Raw genomic sequence first — 18,595 nt, forward strand, 5'->3', positions numbered from 1 at the left:
CTCTGGCTTGCCTCCCACTCCCTCCCTTTCTTAACCCAAGGGTGTTTACCTCACCTAAGGGCAGTAATCTAAACATACCTCACTTCTTCCAAATCTCTTCTTTTGGCATCAACTTTAGGTCTTGAGTGCTTTAGAGCTTAAGTTTTTGATATTTAAAATCCTAAACTCTTAGGGGGGCACCTGACTGGTTCAATTGGTTGAGCATATGACTCTTGATCTTGGGGTCATGAGTTAGACCCCCATGTTGGGTGTAGAGATTACTTTTAAAATAATAAAATAAAATTTAAATTAAAAAAATAAAATAAAATCCTAAACTTTTGCAATTCAATAGTTTTGACCATCAAAACTCCAATGAGGACTGGCTCTCACGCCTTCTTCATGGCCATCACCTTCCTTCCCTGGGGCAGGAAGGTAGGATGCCCTTGTTGCTTGGGGCAGGGGAAGGGCCCTGGACTTCAGGAATTGTGAGGTGAAAAAAGTCTTGATTACTACAGTTATTGTATCAAAATATTATCCTGTCTCAAAGGAAGAGAGTATTACTATAGAGGACCCAATGTGTGCCAGATGTTACATTAACATATAAAATGAGTTTTTCAAACAGCCTTTGAAATGGGGGTATAATACTGTTAACCTCCATCACTAGTGAGAAAGCAGGCACAGGCAAGGTAAGTTGCTTGAGATCAAGCAGCTGGTAAGGATCAAGCCAGGATTCATCCCCAGTTTTGTCTGATTTCAAACCCATCCCCTCTGTACCACGATACCCTTAGCTCAGAATTGCAAGACAGTGCCCTTAACTGGCTGTGTGTTTTTGGACAAGTCAGTTTACCTCTCTGGCCTTTAGTATCCTCCTTGGTTAAGGTAAAGTATATGGTCTCAATGTCTCCTGCTCTCTTTCCAGTTCAAACCTTTTATGATTCCAGAGGCCTTGGAAGCCTAAGATATTGCTCTATCAGTAGCTCCTGGTAAACTAACAGATCAAGATAGGCACTGGGTTTTTACTACAGGGTTAGTCTTCAATTACCAAGTCCTCTGTTTTCAACTAAATAGGAACTATCCTTCTGGAAGATTTTACCTCCTCCACCAGGATAAGAAGTTACAGCCACATGTAGACTTAGGTAGACACCTGTTTAGCCTGGAAGTGGTATTGTCAGCATCAGCAGAATATACTCGAAGGGACACCATTCAGTGCAACCCAGCGTGGTTAGCAGGTATGGAAAGACTCATGCATCCATTCTGACCTGGGGCTGGCCTCCAATGAGGGTGGGTTGACTTTGACCTGTCAGTCCTCCTTCCACTACCCATGCAAAGCCTGAGACCCCTGACCTGTTCCTGTAGGCACAAGCTGCCCTCTTGGACCTATCATGCCTATAGTGCTACCCTTGAGGTTGATCCTGATCACCTTCCTCCTTCTGGATGGGTGCACCTGCACAAGAAGGGACCAGCACCCAGTGGGTTTCACCTGGGTTCACTCTCTACTGGGGCTACTAGAGAGGATGGCCTTGACCCAACCCCATCACCTCCCACCCAAGAACATTACAACCGAACCTTTGAATAGACTATGTAGTCCCCTTTCCCCCTTCTACTTTTGCAACCAAACTTCTGAGCCCAAAGACTGGCCAGCCTACTCTAGTTACTCCCAGGCTCCTTTCACCTCAGACACCTCAGACCTGTTTACAAAAACTACCTTCAATTCTGAGTCTTGGATCTCCTTTCTAGCCAGAGGCAGGGATCCCAAAAGATGGTGCCAGGCTGGGCACATTATGGCCACTGTCATGGAACTGGAAACTTGAAATCAGGCAACAGTTTTGAGGAATAGCTTCCAGTGAAATCCTAATCACAAAGCAGTCATCAGGAAGTCAAGGTTCCAGATACATATCAAGAGAAATCAGAATGTGAAGCCAGGAGGGCTTAGAACTATGGGAAACCTGCACATGGGGGAGGGGGGAGGTAGGAAGACACTGTGGGTGGGGATTCTCTCAGCCCCCAAGCACAGGGCACAAGTTCTGCTTTTTATGTGGCCCCTGTGGCTACCCCAGGGCCCTGTAGATACAGCCCAAAGGAGACTGTGTGATCTCCTGCTCAGTCTTGCTTGTAACTGGCAAAATCTTCCGAAGAAGACAATTCCCTTGGTACTTCTCAAAAGTTCAGAATTTTTAATCAATTCTGTGGTAAATCAATTTACCATGGGTTAAATCAAGAATTTAATCAATTCTTTGGCTACAGGACAGACACAGGCATAGAAGGGCTTTTTCTTGGCTGGAAAACTATGTTGAGCAAGGAACCAGGGATAAAAATAAGTTGTCTGTCTCTCTACTGAGTATTGTGAGAGGCCAGAAGAGAGAAGAGGGGCTCTAAACCCCTTTCTCTATTTTGGGAAAGGCATGTTCTTACTTGATGGTTTCTTGATAATAATGGAGTATAAGCTGGAAGGATGTCCCAACACAATGATTTTCAAACTCTCTGCAAAACCTTAGAGTTCAGGGAGGTCCCAGGTTATCATCATGCAGGTAAGTGAAGGGCCAAATTCACCAGGGCACCGCCCCTCTCCCCAACTTCAACCAGAGAAGCCCTGCTTTGATCTAGTTATGTATTCAAGTTGTGTCAAAGCTATTTCACGGCTATAGAAGAGTTTGTTTGGAAGCCTGTGAGTTACTCCAATGCCTTATTTCACAAGGAAAATGAAAAACATCAACAAAAATGAGGTGCAGAGACTGTCTACAGAAAGTGAATGGCTGAATCAAGATGAGAATTTGGTCTCCTGGGTTTGGTTCACTCAACATTCATTGAGCAAATACTTATTTAGCACTATTCTGTGCAAAGCATTTTGCTTTGTAAGGTAGGGGTAGCATGGTTGCTGAACCCCATCCTAGCTTAGGATCTAGTAGAGCTTCAGATTTTGGTTCCCGGAATCCTACTTTAGCATACATAGTTTATTGATACTTTAAAAAAAAAAAAAGGAAATGCAACACAGTAATGTAGCTTTCCATATTGACTCAGCCAGTACCTCTAAACCTGGGCAAATGTTTTCTTTCATTCTTGTCCTAGAAAATTAGTATTGCTATTACACTCCTAGGCTGACAGTTTCTTTGAGCACTTTGCATTCATTCCATGGTCTTTTGGGTGACATTGAGAAGTCCCCATATTGTAGATAATATGCCTTTTCTCTCTGGCTGCTTTAAAGATGTTCTCTATGTCTCTGGTACTCTACAATTTCATTACAATGTATCTACATGTGTTTTATTTATCCTGCTTGGGATCATCGTACTTCCTGAACTTATTAGTCTACTGATTTTGTCAATTCTGGAAAATTCTTAGTCATTGCTTCTTTGAATATTGCCTCTCTTCCTCTCTGGGACTTTGGGATTTTAGACCTTCTTACTCTGTCCTCCGCATTTTTTTTTTTTTTTTACTTCTCTTTTATATATCCTATCTCCTTATGTCTTTGTGCTTCATTCTTAGTAATTTCCTCAATTCCGTTTTCTAGTTTATTAATTTTCTCTTCATCTGTGGCACATAGATTACTTAATTCCCCTATGTTGAGTGTTTTCTTTCAGTAATTACAGTTCACTCCTAAAAGTTCTAATTGTTCTTTCTCAAATCTGCCAGATCATTCCTGATAGTTTCTCTGTCTGGTCTTTTTTTTTTTTTTTTTTTTTTTTTTTTTTTACATTTCTTACCTTTCTGTTTTCTGTTTTGTATCTGGAAATTTTTAACTCTTAAGTCCTTAAAGATCTAAATATGTTGTTTGTTTGTCTGTTTGTTTTTCTCCTGACTCTCACCTATGTTTTCTGGTCTTTGATGATGAGCTATTATTTGCTCATCTTAATCTATGCTGATCCTGAGAGCCTGGTTTAGGGAAATCTCCTCCAAACAGGACTTAGAATTGCTCCTGCCTAAATGCTACCAGCCTCCCTCTGTGGAAGGGACCAATGTCAGCTCCTTCCAGGTTGATTGTGAGTGTCTCAGTTCCACCTGTCCCATCCCCTTGCCCTGTCCCGAAGCTTGCTCTCTTAATCATTTGCCGACATGCACTTGTCTTCCAGGCAACACCCTCCATCTTTCATATTTGCTTACTACTCACTATTTCTACCTCTGGTTTCAGCACATGGTTTTGTTTTAGTTGGCTGAGGTGTGTGCCGGGGCAGGGATACGGGTAGTGGGTAGGGTCCTTGAGCTTTCCCTTACATCTTGCAATTCCCACAGTGCATCAAGAAGCATGTTTCATCTAGGATCTAGGCCCTTACAAGTATGTAGTCTGCCATAACGCTGGGAAGAAGACCTCATTCAGTTCAAAGAACCCTGTTTATGGATTCCCTCTGCTGCTGCTTTTTGTCCTGAAGCCTTCGGGCTTAAAGTCTTGTCACCTTGTTCCTCAAGAGATCTAGCAGGCATGATACCTAAAGAAAAAGATGAATGAGAAGCACAAGTTAAGCTTTGTCTTGCCAGAGAGCATTTCTAGATTTTCTCTCGCTAAAGGAGGCTGTGGCCTGGCTCTCTGATCCTGTCTATCCTCTGACTGTTTTCATTTTATCCCCTCACGTGTTGATTAAAGTCTTCGCTTTCGTGACAGTTCCAATCCTTTATCTTTGAATAGTGCTTTATAGATTGTGAAATACTTAAACATACACCGACTTGCCTGATCTAATTAGAGCCCTCTGAGCAAGGCATCCTTGTCCCCACTTTGGAAGAGGACAGCAAGGCCCAGAGAGGTCACCCAACTTGCTTAGGGACATACAGTCTATTTGTCAGCAAACTAGGACCTCCACCCATACTTCCTGATTCTAAAGCCATCCCTTCCCCCCCAACTAAATCTGCTTTCCATGAGTGACAAAGTAAAATGCAATCAGTGATTCATTCATTCCTTCATTCATTTATTCATTTATTTATTGATCATACATGATCTACCAGGCACTGTTGCAGGCATGAGGATATAGCTGACAGCAAAGCTCTTCCCACATTACAGTCCAGCTGGTGGCAGGAAATACCTAAACAAGCAATGATATAATACCACAGGGTGACAATTGCTATGGCAAAAAATAAAGCAGAATATGGAGAGAGAGTAAATGGGGCTCTAGGGGAACATGGGGCTGGCTGAATGAGATGAAGGAAGGAACCACGGGAAGGATTAGGAGAAAAGCATCCCAGGGGGAAGAAGCAGCACATACAAAAGCTGGAGGCAGGAAAGAACTTGGCTTATTCTAAGATCAATCGAAGGACTCCGTGACTACAATGGCCCAAGCAAAGGGGAGCCTGGCTGGAGATAAGATGGAAGAGGGGACTGGGGAACATAAGGAAGATTAGGGGAGATTTTGAGGAAGGCAGGAAAACCTGACCTGGGAGTCTGCTTTCCTTTTCAGTAAGAAGAACCTGTGTGTTGATGGACACTGCATTTTAACAGATCTTCCTCTACTGCTCGTCTATTTCACAGGCATACAGGTTTTCCCAGCTTCCTGAAATGGTCATGGGCTCTCCCCCTCCACCTGTACCTCCCCGGACTGGCCCTGTGGCTGTTGCTTCTCTCAGGCGGTAACACATTCCTTTCTTTGCTTTGCTTGGAATGTTTGGAGATTTGTTCCCGTGTACCCTGACCTGACACATCTCCTTCATGGCCGTCCCACTGAGGGTGCAAGCACCTGTACAGACAACCTCGTGCCTGGGGTGCTCCAAGTACCATGAAGGAAGTGGGAGCACAGAGAGGGTTCACCAACTTTCTTATCATTGGACATGGGAAGTCCTTTAGAACCCACAACTGAAGAAACTCAAGGTCAACCAACCCATACCATAGAAGCCCCATACCCTTATCTTCAACATCTAAAAATTATTCCAGCTCAGGCCACTCCAATGGTTGCCTCCAGTCTGGGCCCCTCCTGGCACGTATGTGTACCCAGAAGTCCCTTTGTTGTTTAGGGGTGGTGGCTAAGAGGCCAGGGAGCAGCATGTCTGGGCACCCAGCCTAACTCATGACTTCCAAGATGGGAGGCTGAGAGCACATGAACTCAGATATGTATAAACGTATTAACTCAGATATAAAGATATAACTCAGATATGATAAAGATATTGTCTTTGTGATCTTATAAAAAGCACATGTTTTAAACAAAGATAGGCAAGAAACACAAAATCTATGAGTGCTGGGAGATGCTGGAATAGGCATCAGGTCCAGGGTTAAAGAAAAAACTATGCCCTGGGATAGGTATGATCCCCTGCCCTGGCCCTCCTACCCTAGCCTCCCCCAACATGCTAGCCACACCCTATCTGTGGACCACAGGTCTGAACTTTGTGAAAATGGTGAAGAAAAATGAGTCTTTCCTCCAAAATGTCCCTGCCCTCATTTCCTGCAGTTTAGAATGCCAAGCTGTGTGTAGACACCAGCCCTTGACTCCAGTCGAGCTCAGAGTGGGTTGGGAAGCAGCACACCAGGGTTCTATCCTAACCCTGTATAGAACCCTGGGCAAGTTGCCTCAACTCTCTGGCCCCTGTTTCCTTACTGTAAAATGAGGGAGATGGCCTAACTGATCGCAGAGATTCTAGGATTCCTCCAAGGGGGCTAAGTGTATGGGGCAGAACACGGGAGTTTTCCTTGGAAGGGTTTTCTAAACTAGTAGCAGATGCCTGGAATAGTATCTGGGAAGCCAGGGCTGTGGGAGAGATCAACCAAGAGAAAGATGGAGGGATCAAGAAAGGAAGGGAGACCCCACATTACTGAGCCTCCAGCAGCCACCCTGATGTAGAGTCAAATCATCACAGCCTCTGTGTTTAACCCTCCCTGGGCAATACTGGGAAGCCTCAATTCCTCCTGATGGTTCTGAATGCCAGGAACTTCACATCAGTCATTTGTGGCCCATTTGCTGAAGGCCAGTATCTGTTTCTTATTTCTTACCCACCAGTCTCTTCCCCTGCCCTTCCACACTGTCTACCATCTTGCCAAATATCAGCAGGTCACTGCTTTCCATATAGACCCAGACGATTAGACCACGGAGGAGCCTCGGAGAGGGGGTCATCCACCCCTTTTGTTTCACAGACCAGGAAACTGAGGCTCAGTGAGGAGAGGTAGCTAGAACCCAGACCCCCGCCTCCTGGTCCGGCTGCGGTGCTGTGGCTCTGTTCTGCTATTACAGTGACAGACACTTGGCTGCTCAGAGCTGGCAGCCTGCCACCTGCTGTGGCTGTCTTTGCCTCCTTCCATTTTAATTTTAGGAGCCTGAAATCCCTCTGTGAAGGGGAGGTTAGAGACTGGCTAAAGCACCCTTTATTAGAGGGGAGAAGCTGGCACCCGTGGAGCCCAGGCAGCCCTCTTCTCACTGGCATTCTGAGCACTAAGTGGAAATATGATGTGTTTAATGGGCCGGATTCTCTGCTCGCCTGTGGGATCGAGGGACAAAAAGTGTTCTGTCATTCGTAACGCCTAGAAAGTGCTAGGCTCCTGCTTCCGGGAGCAGCCCAAGCTTCTCAGAGCCTTGGGCTTCTTGCTACCACCAGCAGCAGGAAACTGTGGTCCTCTGGCCCTCGCAGGTCACCAGCCCTGGTGTCTGGAGGGGGAGCGACCAGGCACTCCAGACAGAGCCTTCTCATTGGCTGCTGATGATGTCATCCCCTCCCAGGTCGACCGTCCCCAGCTAATACCCAGCGCTAATTGCCTGGCTTATTTTTATGTGGAAATTAAGTGTGCTACTCCCCAGAGACACAAGAGCCACCCTCGGGGGAGCACTGACCTTGAATATCTAAAACTGACTTAAGTTCGGGCCACCACAACCGCTGCTCCAACTCCGGGGCGCGCTTGGCCTTCTTTGTTATTCAGGGGAAGGGGGGCGGCAAATCCAGGCCTGAGGACCCCCACCCTCGTGGGGCTTGGAGACCGCCAAGGTCCCCTGAGGCGACCCCCAGAGGTGCAAGTGGTGGGAACCTCGCCTTGGGCGGGAGCGGCTAACGCAGCCCCTCTGCACCCCCCAGGTCCACCTCGGACGTGGGCAGCAAGACCAGGATGGCCGAGTCCGCAGGGCCCGAACCGGCCCAGCTGCACGACAGCCCCTCCTTCGCGCAGGTGTCCAGAGGCCCCGTGTCCGTGGCGCAGTTGGACCAGTCGGCTTTAAATTACTCAGGTGGGCAAGAGGAGAAACGGCTGAAAAAGGCCAGTGCTGTACCCCAGCCCCACCCCGGTGCCGTGCTCTTTGCACTCCCGCACCCCCCAAATCCACACAAGCCATCTGCTCCCTGTCATCCTTAGCAATCCAGGCAACTGTGTGTCTGACTTCAGTAGCTCTGGTTGGAAGAGCTACTGTTCTATTTCTTTAAAAAGTCTGAAATATGACAAAATATTAAGGTATGTTACAGTAAGGGTATATGCTAACATTTGCCAGACTTCAGGGTTTCTTTTTAAATTATTATGTATCTTTAAAGCATTGCAGACAGAACCCTCCAGCTCTATCTCATTCCCCGTCTTCCCAGACGTAATCCCAGTTCTTAAATTGAGGGTGCTTTTTGCTACATATGTGTGCATATCCAATAGTGCATATTAAATGCTTTTGTTATTTTACATGTATACGAGTGATATCAAACCATACATTTCCTTCTGCATTTGTTTTCTTGACTCAGCATTGTTTTCAGGATGGGGACGTGCATGTTGGTCTAGTTGATTTGTTTAAACTGCCACATGGTATTGAATGATATGACATGCCAGTTTAACCTTTCCCCTAATGAGGGACATATTGGTTGTTTCCAGTCTTTTGCTATTAGAAACAATGCTGAAATTAACGCCAAGGTTTTTTCATGCCCTGATTGCTTTTTTAGTCTATTCAAAGCATACCTTTTAGACTAAAACTGCTAACACTTAATCGTCAACACTTAACTAAAGAACTCACCGTGTCCGGAAATTCCATCAGTGGAATCCATTCCTTTTGGTTCCTTTTCTGGGATTTTTTAAAAACACCCATTCTCCCTGGAGAAACGTATCCGGACACTAAGGTGTCCCTTCTTCTTGCCAGTAGGTCAGGGGTGTTGGGATGGGGATGGGGGAGTTGGGACATCATTTCTCTAGAAAACCAGGTCTGAGTCATAGCAGATGACTGGGCAGGTGGGCAAGGCTAGGGCTGCAGGTAGAGGTCTGCTCCACACCTCATTTTCCCCTCCCCCCATGCCAGAGTTCGCCGTTTGCCAGCTTCCCCCAGCTTTGTGCAAATGTCAGCCCGGTAGGTGGGATGCTGGCCTAATCCTCCCCATCCATCTCCTCCATGCCAGGTAATACGGTGCCGGCAGTGTTCGCCATCCCAGCTGCCAACAGACCTGGCTTCACCGGCTATTTCATCCCAACGCCTCCCTCGTCCTACAGAAACCAGGCCTGGATGTCCTATGCAGGAGAGAATGAGCTCCCAAGCCAGTGGGCCGATTCGGTGAGAGCCTCGCTGATTCCCTCACAGCCTTACCTGCTGGACACATTTTAGGGAGAAAACAGATGAGAGGTTGAGACAGCGTTTTGTTATCTCAGCCCCCTTGACACCAACCAGGTGGCTGACATCAAGCATTTTAGTGGAGACAGTGTAGTCAAGTGGGATGTCTTTTGAGGGAAAACTTGAGACCCACCTTCCGGTCTGGATTCCACCTCATTCTAACAGGGCGTTCTTAGTCAAATAAATTTTTATTGTAACCATCATTTTTTGAGTATTTTCTATGTGCCAGACATCATGTTAGATGTTTTATTTATATTATCTTATTCTTCACAACAATCCTTTCCGGTAGGTATTATTATTCCCATGGTGTGTCCCATTTTGCAAATGAAGAAACTGAGGCCTAGTCAGGTGACATGATTGTCTAAAGCCACACAGCTTTAAAACAATAATAATAATGATAATAATAATAATAATAATAATAATAATAATAATAAAGCCACACAGCTTTCATAAGGTGCTAAGGCCAAAATTCAAACCTGCATTGGTCTGGCTCCAAAGCCTTTATTACATTTGTTCCTTTTAGTTTTAAAATTCTGTAAAAATTTTAGATGGAGTAGCAGAAGATATAGTTTTAGAAACTCAAGATTGAATTACTTTGCACATAGATCCTAAGGCATTCTGCCTGACTTCCAGCAAAGGGTTGTGTTGTTGTGACCCCCTGGTTCCATGCTCTATCATAAGTAGGAGCATATGGCACAGTGGACCTGGCCTGGCCTAGACCAAAGAGGGCAGCAGCCAGATGAACCTGGATAGTCACATCCAGACCTGTCTCGGAGTCACCTGTCAAGGGCTGCTAAGTGAGAAAATCAAGCAAATGAAAACAGCACAATGCTGGCCTCTGGTGTGGGTTGCCCCAATCCCTCTGTGTTGTCATCCATCATGGATAAGAAAGGCAGGCTGTCTCCCAGACTTAACTTGAGGGCCACCTGGGGATGAGTGTCATTTTAGGGTTTGGTCTCAACATTTGAAATATATCCTAGATTTATCAAACATCTAGCCCAAGGCCTGGGTCATCTTTTCTCTCTGTCTAAAACCCTGAGGTTCATACCTTCTACCCCTACAGGTTCAACTCGGCCTCAGCATTGGTGTCTATTCTTAGGGTAGTGATGCCACGTCTAAACAACATCATTGGGGTAAAACTATCCTACATATATTAATTTTCCTGATGATCAAAGCTTATCCCTTTAATTTTCAAAATATTTAAAAATGCATGCTATCTTGCATTAAAAAATTCTGGAATGAATTATATCTCCCCTCCCCTCCTTTAAAAGAGGAATGTAATTTAATTTGTCTTTAACAAATGATTCAGCATCATTAGGATGCCTTACTATACTAAAATGACATTTGTAAGATGAGCTCTGATGGTAGGATTATCGCCCCTACATCAGACATCTCCAAAATACTATAATTTTTGGAGTTATTACAACATTCAATATGATTTTTCTTTCTTTGACCTTGCTCCCAACCAGACCTTATATTGCTGTCAGTGTCCCCACTTCCACAGATATACTCACCTTAAATATGCTTTTCCTAATGGGCTACTTTCTGCAAATAGGGCATGTCTGAGCTCATTAGAATTATTTATCAAATTGGAGTAAATAAGCTTTAAGAGTAACTTGTAAGGATTCCCTATTGTTAAGTCTACAAATCTTTTTTTTTTTTTTATGTTTATTTGAGAGAGAGAGTGAGACAGTTGGGGAGGGGCAGAGAGAGAAGGAGACACAGAATCCAAAGCAGGCTCCAGGCTCTGAGCTGTCAGCACAGAGCCCAAAACAGGGCTTGAACTCACGAACTGTGAGATCATGAACTGAGCTGAAGTCGGATGCTTAACCACCTGAACCACCTAGGTGCCCCAAGTCTACAAATCTTAATGTGAGACTTTATGGCATCTGTTTTGGTTGTTTGTGGGTTTTTTTTTTCTTCCTTTGTCGTGCTCAGCTGTTTTAAATAGCTAAAATCACTGGGTATGAGTTGATCAATTCAGAGCTTACTTGACTCCATAATTCCACTTACAGTCTAAACATAATGTGTGCTTTTCAGAAAGTAGATGATACTTAACTTGTGCTAATTAAACAGTAAATCTACAGCTTTGTCGGTTCACCCTCTGCATGGAAAGTTCCAGTGGGTACTCTGGAGGAGTCAACAGAAGTGTTTTCCAAAACCTCTTGCTCTCAAGACACAGATGATAGCTTAGCTGGGCTAATGGTGACTTCCAGATGCCTTTGGGTTCATATTGCCTTAAGGATGAAGGAACAGGAACCCAGCAAATCAAAACCTAACCTTCCTAATGGGATGATCTGATCATTCTGGGCCCATCCTCTCAGTGTTAGGGAGAGTTAGTTTTTTATTAGTTGTTTTTAAGAGGAATGTGATCACCACAACCTAAATGGGTCTTTGCTGGGGCCCAGTTACCACCTGCAGTTAAGCAGGGAGGTTGTGTCCATGCAGGAACCACACTGGGGAGAAGGACAGGTGATTTCTCACATGTGAAAGAAAGTGCAGGAAGCTCAGAGAGACTGAGCTTGTCAGCTTGAGAAATTGGGACAGGGATGGTGTCCGCTTCCACATCCATCTGAGAAGGAGAAAGGTCCCACCATCATTTGGGTGTCTGACCTTCCCGATCCCAGGTCTCCAGACTTCAGGAGCAAGCTCAGATAAAATCACCTCAACCTGGCTTGACAAATAGGTTTCATCCTTGGAGCTGGATGGAGAAGGATTGGGAGGGATGTGCTATGATCAACAGGTGATGCCTGCCGTGGGCACTGCCTAGGAAAGGGGCGGTTTTTGCCAGTCCTGAATTTTGGCCAGCAAGATGTGATGGCTCCGGCCTGAATCTACTGTAAGAGAGGAAGAGCTTCTCGTCTCTTCGTCTTCTCTGCTTCTGGATATTACCCTGAGGGCACTCCAGTGGAGTCAGGTATCCCTTGCCTGTCCCAGCCATTGGTACCAAGATGCTTGATGCTGTAGAACTGAGGGATCTCAAGAGTTGGACGCTCACTCTAAGCTCCAGCTAATTTTTTTTCAACTTTTTTTTTTTTTTTTATTTTTGCGACAGAGAGAGACAGAGCATGAACGGGGGAGGGGCAGAGAGAGAGGGAGACACAGAATCGGAAACAGGCTCCAGGCTCCGAGCCATCAGCCCAGAGCCTGACGCGGGGCTCGAACTCACGGACCGTGAGATCGTGACCTGGCTGAAGTCGGACGCTTAACCGACTGCGCCACCCAGGCGCCCCTAAGCTCCAGCTAAATTTGAAATGCAGAGAAAGGAGATATGACAGCTTCTCTCACAAACATATGGCACCAGTGGGTCATCCTCCAGTGACTTTCCAACTGTGTTCCTCAGAACCCCAAGTTCTATGAGACTCCCTGCTGTGTACCATGCATAATTCTGGGCACTGGTACACAGTGATAAGCAAGCAAGACACAGTTTTGCCTTGACGCAGTTGGTGGCCTGAGACAGGTGTTGGCATCTTGGGTGATGGCTGTTACTCTAGAGAAACTGCACGGAAGCACCTTACAGGGAGCCCTTGGCTAACGTAGGGCAGGGGAAGGTGTCCTGGAAGAACGAACGTTTGCGCTGAGACGTGATGGGCAAGTCCCCTATCCTGGCTTTGGATCTGCTTCCCTCCAGTCACCTCCTGCACATTCCTAGTGCTTGTGGCCCAAGGACATGGACAGCTCAACTCTGGTTTTCCTCTAAGGTGTAAGGGAAATATGCACAGCCCTCACCCACCATTAGTACCCATTTGCCACTTTGTCTTTCTTATCAGGTCTTGGGAAATTAAAGCCCCAAACTTTGGGACATCCATCCTATTACTTCTTCCCTCACTCCGGTCCCCATAGGCCCTCACCTAGGCCATTGACGTAGCCTCACATCTCTCCTCTTGACCTCCACTGGGTCTACCTCCAGAGTGTCCTTTCTAGAATACAGGCCCCTCCTCTGCCTGATGCGCACTGGTGGCTCCCTGGCCAGGTGTCAGGCATCCATCTCAGAAAGCTGCCTTCCCAGGAGGGCTTGTCGGAACATCTCAGGCGGGGAGTAGAAGGAGGCCACTTTCCTGCTAAATATTCACCCATCCAAAATTTCTGACTCTTCACCCAACCCATCCTACTCCATCCTCACCAGAGCCCAGACAAGTATCTCTGTAAAGAATGGAAACATGCTGTATTCCTCAGAAGTGTGCCATAGAAAACTAGACTCTGTAACCTGGCACTTGGTGGCTTTCTGATCTGGCCCTGCCCGTCTGTCTTTCCTGAGCTCCTTCATACACTGTACATCCTCTCTGGTCAGACGGAACTCCCAAAGCATCCCTGCATCCCCGTGCACACCCAACCTTTGCCTTTGCTTTTCCTCTGCTCGGAAGCCCCTCCCAACTTGTTTTCCTGGCAAGGGCCTATTCATCTTCCAGACACAGCTAAGCTGCTGCTCCCCGAAAGCCGCCTGACTCCCCACACGTGTCCATTTCCCACAGCACCCTTTGCCTATGTTGTCCACAGGCATTCATCCCACAGGCTTCCAACTAGCATTATGGGATATAAAGGCCTTTTGTGGGTTGCCCTTGAACAGCATCCCCATGTGTGGCACTGTTTCTGTGGGAAAGTTGATCCTGAATTGCAGATCATTGACTTGTCCTTATTACTAGATATGTCCGTATATTGAAGCACAGAAGTATGTGTCTTCCACTTTTTTTTTATTTTTATTTTTAACATTTATTTTATTTTTGAGACAGAGACGGAGCATGAACAGGGGAGGGTCAGAGAGAGAGGGAGACACAGAATCTGAAACAGGCTCCAGGCTCTGAGCAGTCAGCACAGAGCCTGACGCGGGGCTTGAACTCACAGACCGCGAGATCATGACCTGAGCCGAAGTCGGACGCTTAACTGACTGAGCCGCCCAGGCGCCCCTGTGTCTTCCACTTTTAATGAAAAGAAGAAATTTTTCAAGAAACCAAGATCATATCCCAGACCCGAGACAGTACAGTGATTAACTCCCAGCCCTTGGCATCAGACAGACCTGCTCAAAGCATGTCTGAGTGGCTTGTTAACCATGTCACCTGAGACCGTGACACTCTTTCCTTCAGTGTCCTCTTCTGTAAAACAAGGATAACAATATCTACCTCCTAGGTTGTTGCTTTGAGAATTAAGTGAGATAATGTGTGGAAAGCCCTAAGCACAGGACTCCCTCAGTGTTAGCAGTTATCGTTGGGAATAAATCCCTGAGTCCTTTGAGGTCCATAAAGAACTACTTCTGTTTGCTGGATTGTGCTTATGTTAAAAAGGTAGGCAGATAGATTCAGGTGGAGACTCGGGCATGTTCCAGCTGTTTATAGCAACCTTCAAAACACCTACTTAATTCATCCAACCAGCATATCCAGCGAGTCCAAATTACCTATTTTCTAAACAAACAGACTCCAGGTTTTTTATGTGCACGGTGGTCTCCCATTTTCTTCTAGATCTCTTTCGTTGCCTTCAGTCCCCTCCTGCGTCCAGTATCAAGCGTGTCCTGTGACTTGAACCCCTTCCTAATCCCGGGCCCTTCTCTTCTCTCCCGACACCCTCTGCAGGTCCCCCTCCCAGGGTACATCGAGGCTTACCCCCGGTCACGTTATCAGCAAAACTCTCCCTCCAGGCTCCCTCGCCAGTACAGCCAGCCAGCAGGCATGCACCCCAGCCTGGAGCAGGCCCCGGTGCCATCCGCGGCGGCCTCGCAGCAGAGCCTCACCGAGAACGACCCGTCTGACACGCCCCTGACCAACATCTCCACGGCGGCCCTCGTGAAGGCCATCCGGGAAGAGGTGGCCAAGCTGGCCAAGAAACAGACAGACATGTTTGAGTTCCAGGTCTAACGCCTTAGCCCCGTGGGACTTCCAGACTCTGAGGAAGCCATCTTCTGCTTTCTCAGCCTAACGTGTTGGGACTTGAGGCATAGACCATGTGTGAGTCTTTCTCACCCTCAGTCTCTGAACAGGTGAACAGTGGGGCTTCTGGGCAACAGAGGAGACTCTTGAACAACTTGATTCTTGGCTTATTCAACTGATTGTATGTCAAGAAGTCCCTGTGTGGGACCATATGTTTGATAATCTGTGAAGTTAAATGTTTGAACTGTGGGTGTATTTCCCTTTGGAGCCTTAGTCACAAGAGACACTAACTAATCTGCAGATCCCCATCCAATGCCACATTTTAATAAATCACCAGAAGGGGGAGAACATTGCTCTGTCTTCGGTGAGTTCTGCATGTTAACTCTGTTTCTGTGTTAAAGGCAATGCAGGCATCTGATTAAGCACCAGACTGTACTCTCTCTCATTCAGCCATGACTAATTGTTAAAATCACCTCCGGTCTGTAAAGGAGGCACTGACTCCAGCCAAGAAACTTCAGTCCTTTTCTTTCAAAGGTTCATATTCAGATGAAGTGGATCAAAATCAGGACTGTCGATGACTGTACCTATAAATAGTCCTGACTCTTTTGTCCTTCCATTAACTAAACAAAGGCTGAGAAAGAGAGCAGATGAGAGGGAATGGCGGATACGGATACGTGTTGACAAGTTTCTGAAGAGGTGTTGTTGTTTTGGAACTTGAGCACCCCGCACATTGGGATCTCACTGAAAGAGAATTGGTGCTAAGAGCTTTTAAGATCCTACAAAAGAAAAACAGTCATTTGTGGAGGTTTTTCTTTGCCTTGCAATGAAGGTGGCCTGAGAACAAGCTTCTCTCTTTTTTGAGATAATGGATACATGGACTTTGACAGGAAAACCTCTGTCTCTTCAACAGCGATGTCCAGCATGTGCTGCTGAGCGATACAGAAGGAAGTAGCAATTGATGCCTGTTTGAAGCAGAAAGAGTGGACTCCTCGGTCTCCCCAGGCTGCAGCCTCTGTTTATAGGAGCTTCTGAATGTAGAAAATCTGTTGACTTACATTTAAATGTAAATAACATTTTTTTTAAGTGTATGGAGTTTGCCAGTTCCCTCCCTCCACGCCCCTGTAGTTAATGGATGCAGGAGGACATTTGCTGAAAGGACAGGGCTGCTGACCTTGTGACCGTGATGTGGTAAATGACATTCCCTGGCATGGTGAGTCAGCTTCTAGAGCTCTGGGTGGACACTGCCTCACAGCCCTGAGGCACCAGCTGCTGACTGTCAGTGCAAAAGTAAAACTTCAGGTAGCCCAGGAGAGGGAACACTCTGGTTCCCTAACCAACTCTGCTGGGGCTTACCTGGTGTCTGTTGGAGAACAAGGTCCTGTCCTGCCTTCACCCATGACCCATCTAGCTTCAGCTGTGTCCATGCCTTCTTGAGCCCATCTTTCCATTTCCCTCATGAGTTTCTTTGGTCTTTACTGAGAGAAGGTAGAAATTTAAAAGTTGAGAGAAGAGTAGAAGTGGAACTGATTAGAATGGGAGATTCAAACTGTCAAAGCACAGACTTTTCAAAGAAGCTGTTTTTATTTCCCAATGGCAAATTGCCCTTTCTGGAAAGTTCCGGAGATGATGTGTCATGGTATCCCCAGACAAGTCTCTTGTTCAGATGATATTAGGTAGTGTCCTTTTGGTATGCTGGTTGATCTTTCATAGTGTTAGTTTTTTGTTACTTAAAAAAAAAAATCAGCTATAAATAAAATGTATTTTTGTAATTTCCATGTGTATATATGGTATATTTCTACCAATGGCCAGTTGTTGTAGTCCAAAACCTAAATCAGCTTGCAAAACACTGTGGATGGTGCAAGATTTTATTGACAGATTAACACAATGCCTAAGTCTATCCAAATAGGTATTCAATGCACTTGAATGAACAAAGAGCCAAAGAAACTCAGCCTTTTCATGCAAATGGTATGAGTCTGATAAAGTCAGCCACATTGTCCCGCCTTATCAATAATATTTCATCAGTGCAATGATATCAACCCAGTACTTTGTCTACTTGGTAAATGCCTGGAAATCCTGTATGTGACAATGAAGTTTCAAGACCTTAGTGTAATTAAAATATATGCTTCAAAGACAATGTCTGAGCTTTGGATGTTCCAGTGACTTACAGAGAATGAGCCTACAGTCTGCAGTGGTGTGGCCCCAGCTTGCTAAGAGGATGGAGAAACAAATCATTGCAGTCTTTGCAGAACCCCATGAAATATTGAGTTCATCAACTGAGACGACTAAAAATATAGCGTGCTAAATCAGACACTCTGATAAACTAGACACCACAGGTTTAAGAAAAGTATATGGAAGGAAAACCTTAAGTTGAAAAGAAATCAATCTGTTCATGTTTTTTTCCACCAATGGGGAGACAGCTGCCATTGCTAGATTTTCTGTGATTAATATGTGGTCCCTTCTCTGAAGAGTCTCCTGGTGTCATGGAGGGGACAGACGCCTGGACAGCTGCCTCTGAGGAAAGGCAGAAGTGCCTCATGGAGGCAAAAATAGAGTCCCATGACAGCCCAGGGGCTCTATGTTCCTCATGACCCTCCAGACAGTTGGAGAAGCCACAGAGGACCTTGGCAGTCTCGGAGAAGGAATCAGAAGTCCAGAAAAGTGGAGTGACCTCCTGGAGGATTCCACCCCAAGCCTGCTGATTCATGATTCAACTTGCTTTCCATTTCACCATGCTGCCTGCACGCTTGTCTGTGATGCGTTTCTTGAACTGTGCTAGGAAGTTTAAAAGTAGACAAGGGTCATGTGAGGGACGCCCTATGTTCTTGTGAAGAAAAAAAAGATGATTGGATATGTAAAGGACTTCAGATAAAGTGTATAGAGGACGATGCATTTGTGGCATAATAAACACTTTTTGGAACTTGTTTTGATGTGAGTTTTCTGCCTTCATGAAAGGAAATGCATTTGGGCTTTTTCCAGAGAGTGCCATTGAGGAAACGGTGTTCTCAACTGCTGTTCAAGACTGCAGGGGAGCAGTCCTCTCTCAGTGCCATGTATCCAAACAAGCAGGCGGTGAGGCCATGACAGCTTGTCATTATGAGGTAGCAGATTCTATGCTATGCATTAGGAGAGGCAGTCCCATGGTGCAAGAACATGAAAGTCTATTGTGTGCCCTGGTACCTATGATCTGGGATGGCAGTGGTTACCTATGCAACAGCAAGTTTCCTCTTTCAGGGTGTGCTATTGTGCTATGGACTTAATGTGTCTCAACCCCCACCCCACACCCCACCCCCGCCTTCA

General features: G+C 45.9%; 1 protein-coding gene across 4 annotated transcripts in view; it reads left to right on the top strand.

Moving 5' to 3' along the window:
- KIAA1549L (KIAA1549 like) overlaps nt 1-18,219 on the top strand; it is a 269,578-nt gene extending 251,359 nt beyond the window's left edge. For 3 of the 4 annotated variants that reach the window (XM_043580904.1, XM_043580901.1, XM_043580903.1), the window contains exons 18-21: nt 5,429-5,526; nt 7,948-8,096; nt 9,232-9,383; nt 15,005-18,219. In XM_043580904.1, coding sequence (XP_043436839.1) covers nt 5,429-5,526; nt 7,948-8,096; nt 9,232-9,383; nt 15,005-15,286 — 681 coding nt within the window. In that variant the 3' untranslated portion in view covers nt 15,287-18,219. The remainder of the gene's footprint in view (nt 1-5,428; nt 5,527-7,947; nt 8,097-9,231; nt 9,384-15,004) is intronic. The other variant, XM_043580905.1, reaches the window with a different exon arrangement.
- The last annotated feature ends 376 nt before the right edge of the window (nt 18,220-18,595 follow it).

The sequence above is a fragment of the Prionailurus bengalensis genome, chromosome D1 (assembly GCF_016509475.1).
Source record: "Prionailurus bengalensis isolate Pbe53 chromosome D1, Fcat_Pben_1.1_paternal_pri, whole genome shotgun sequence".
Lineage (NCBI taxonomy): Eukaryota > Metazoa > Chordata > Mammalia > Carnivora > Felidae > Prionailurus > Prionailurus bengalensis.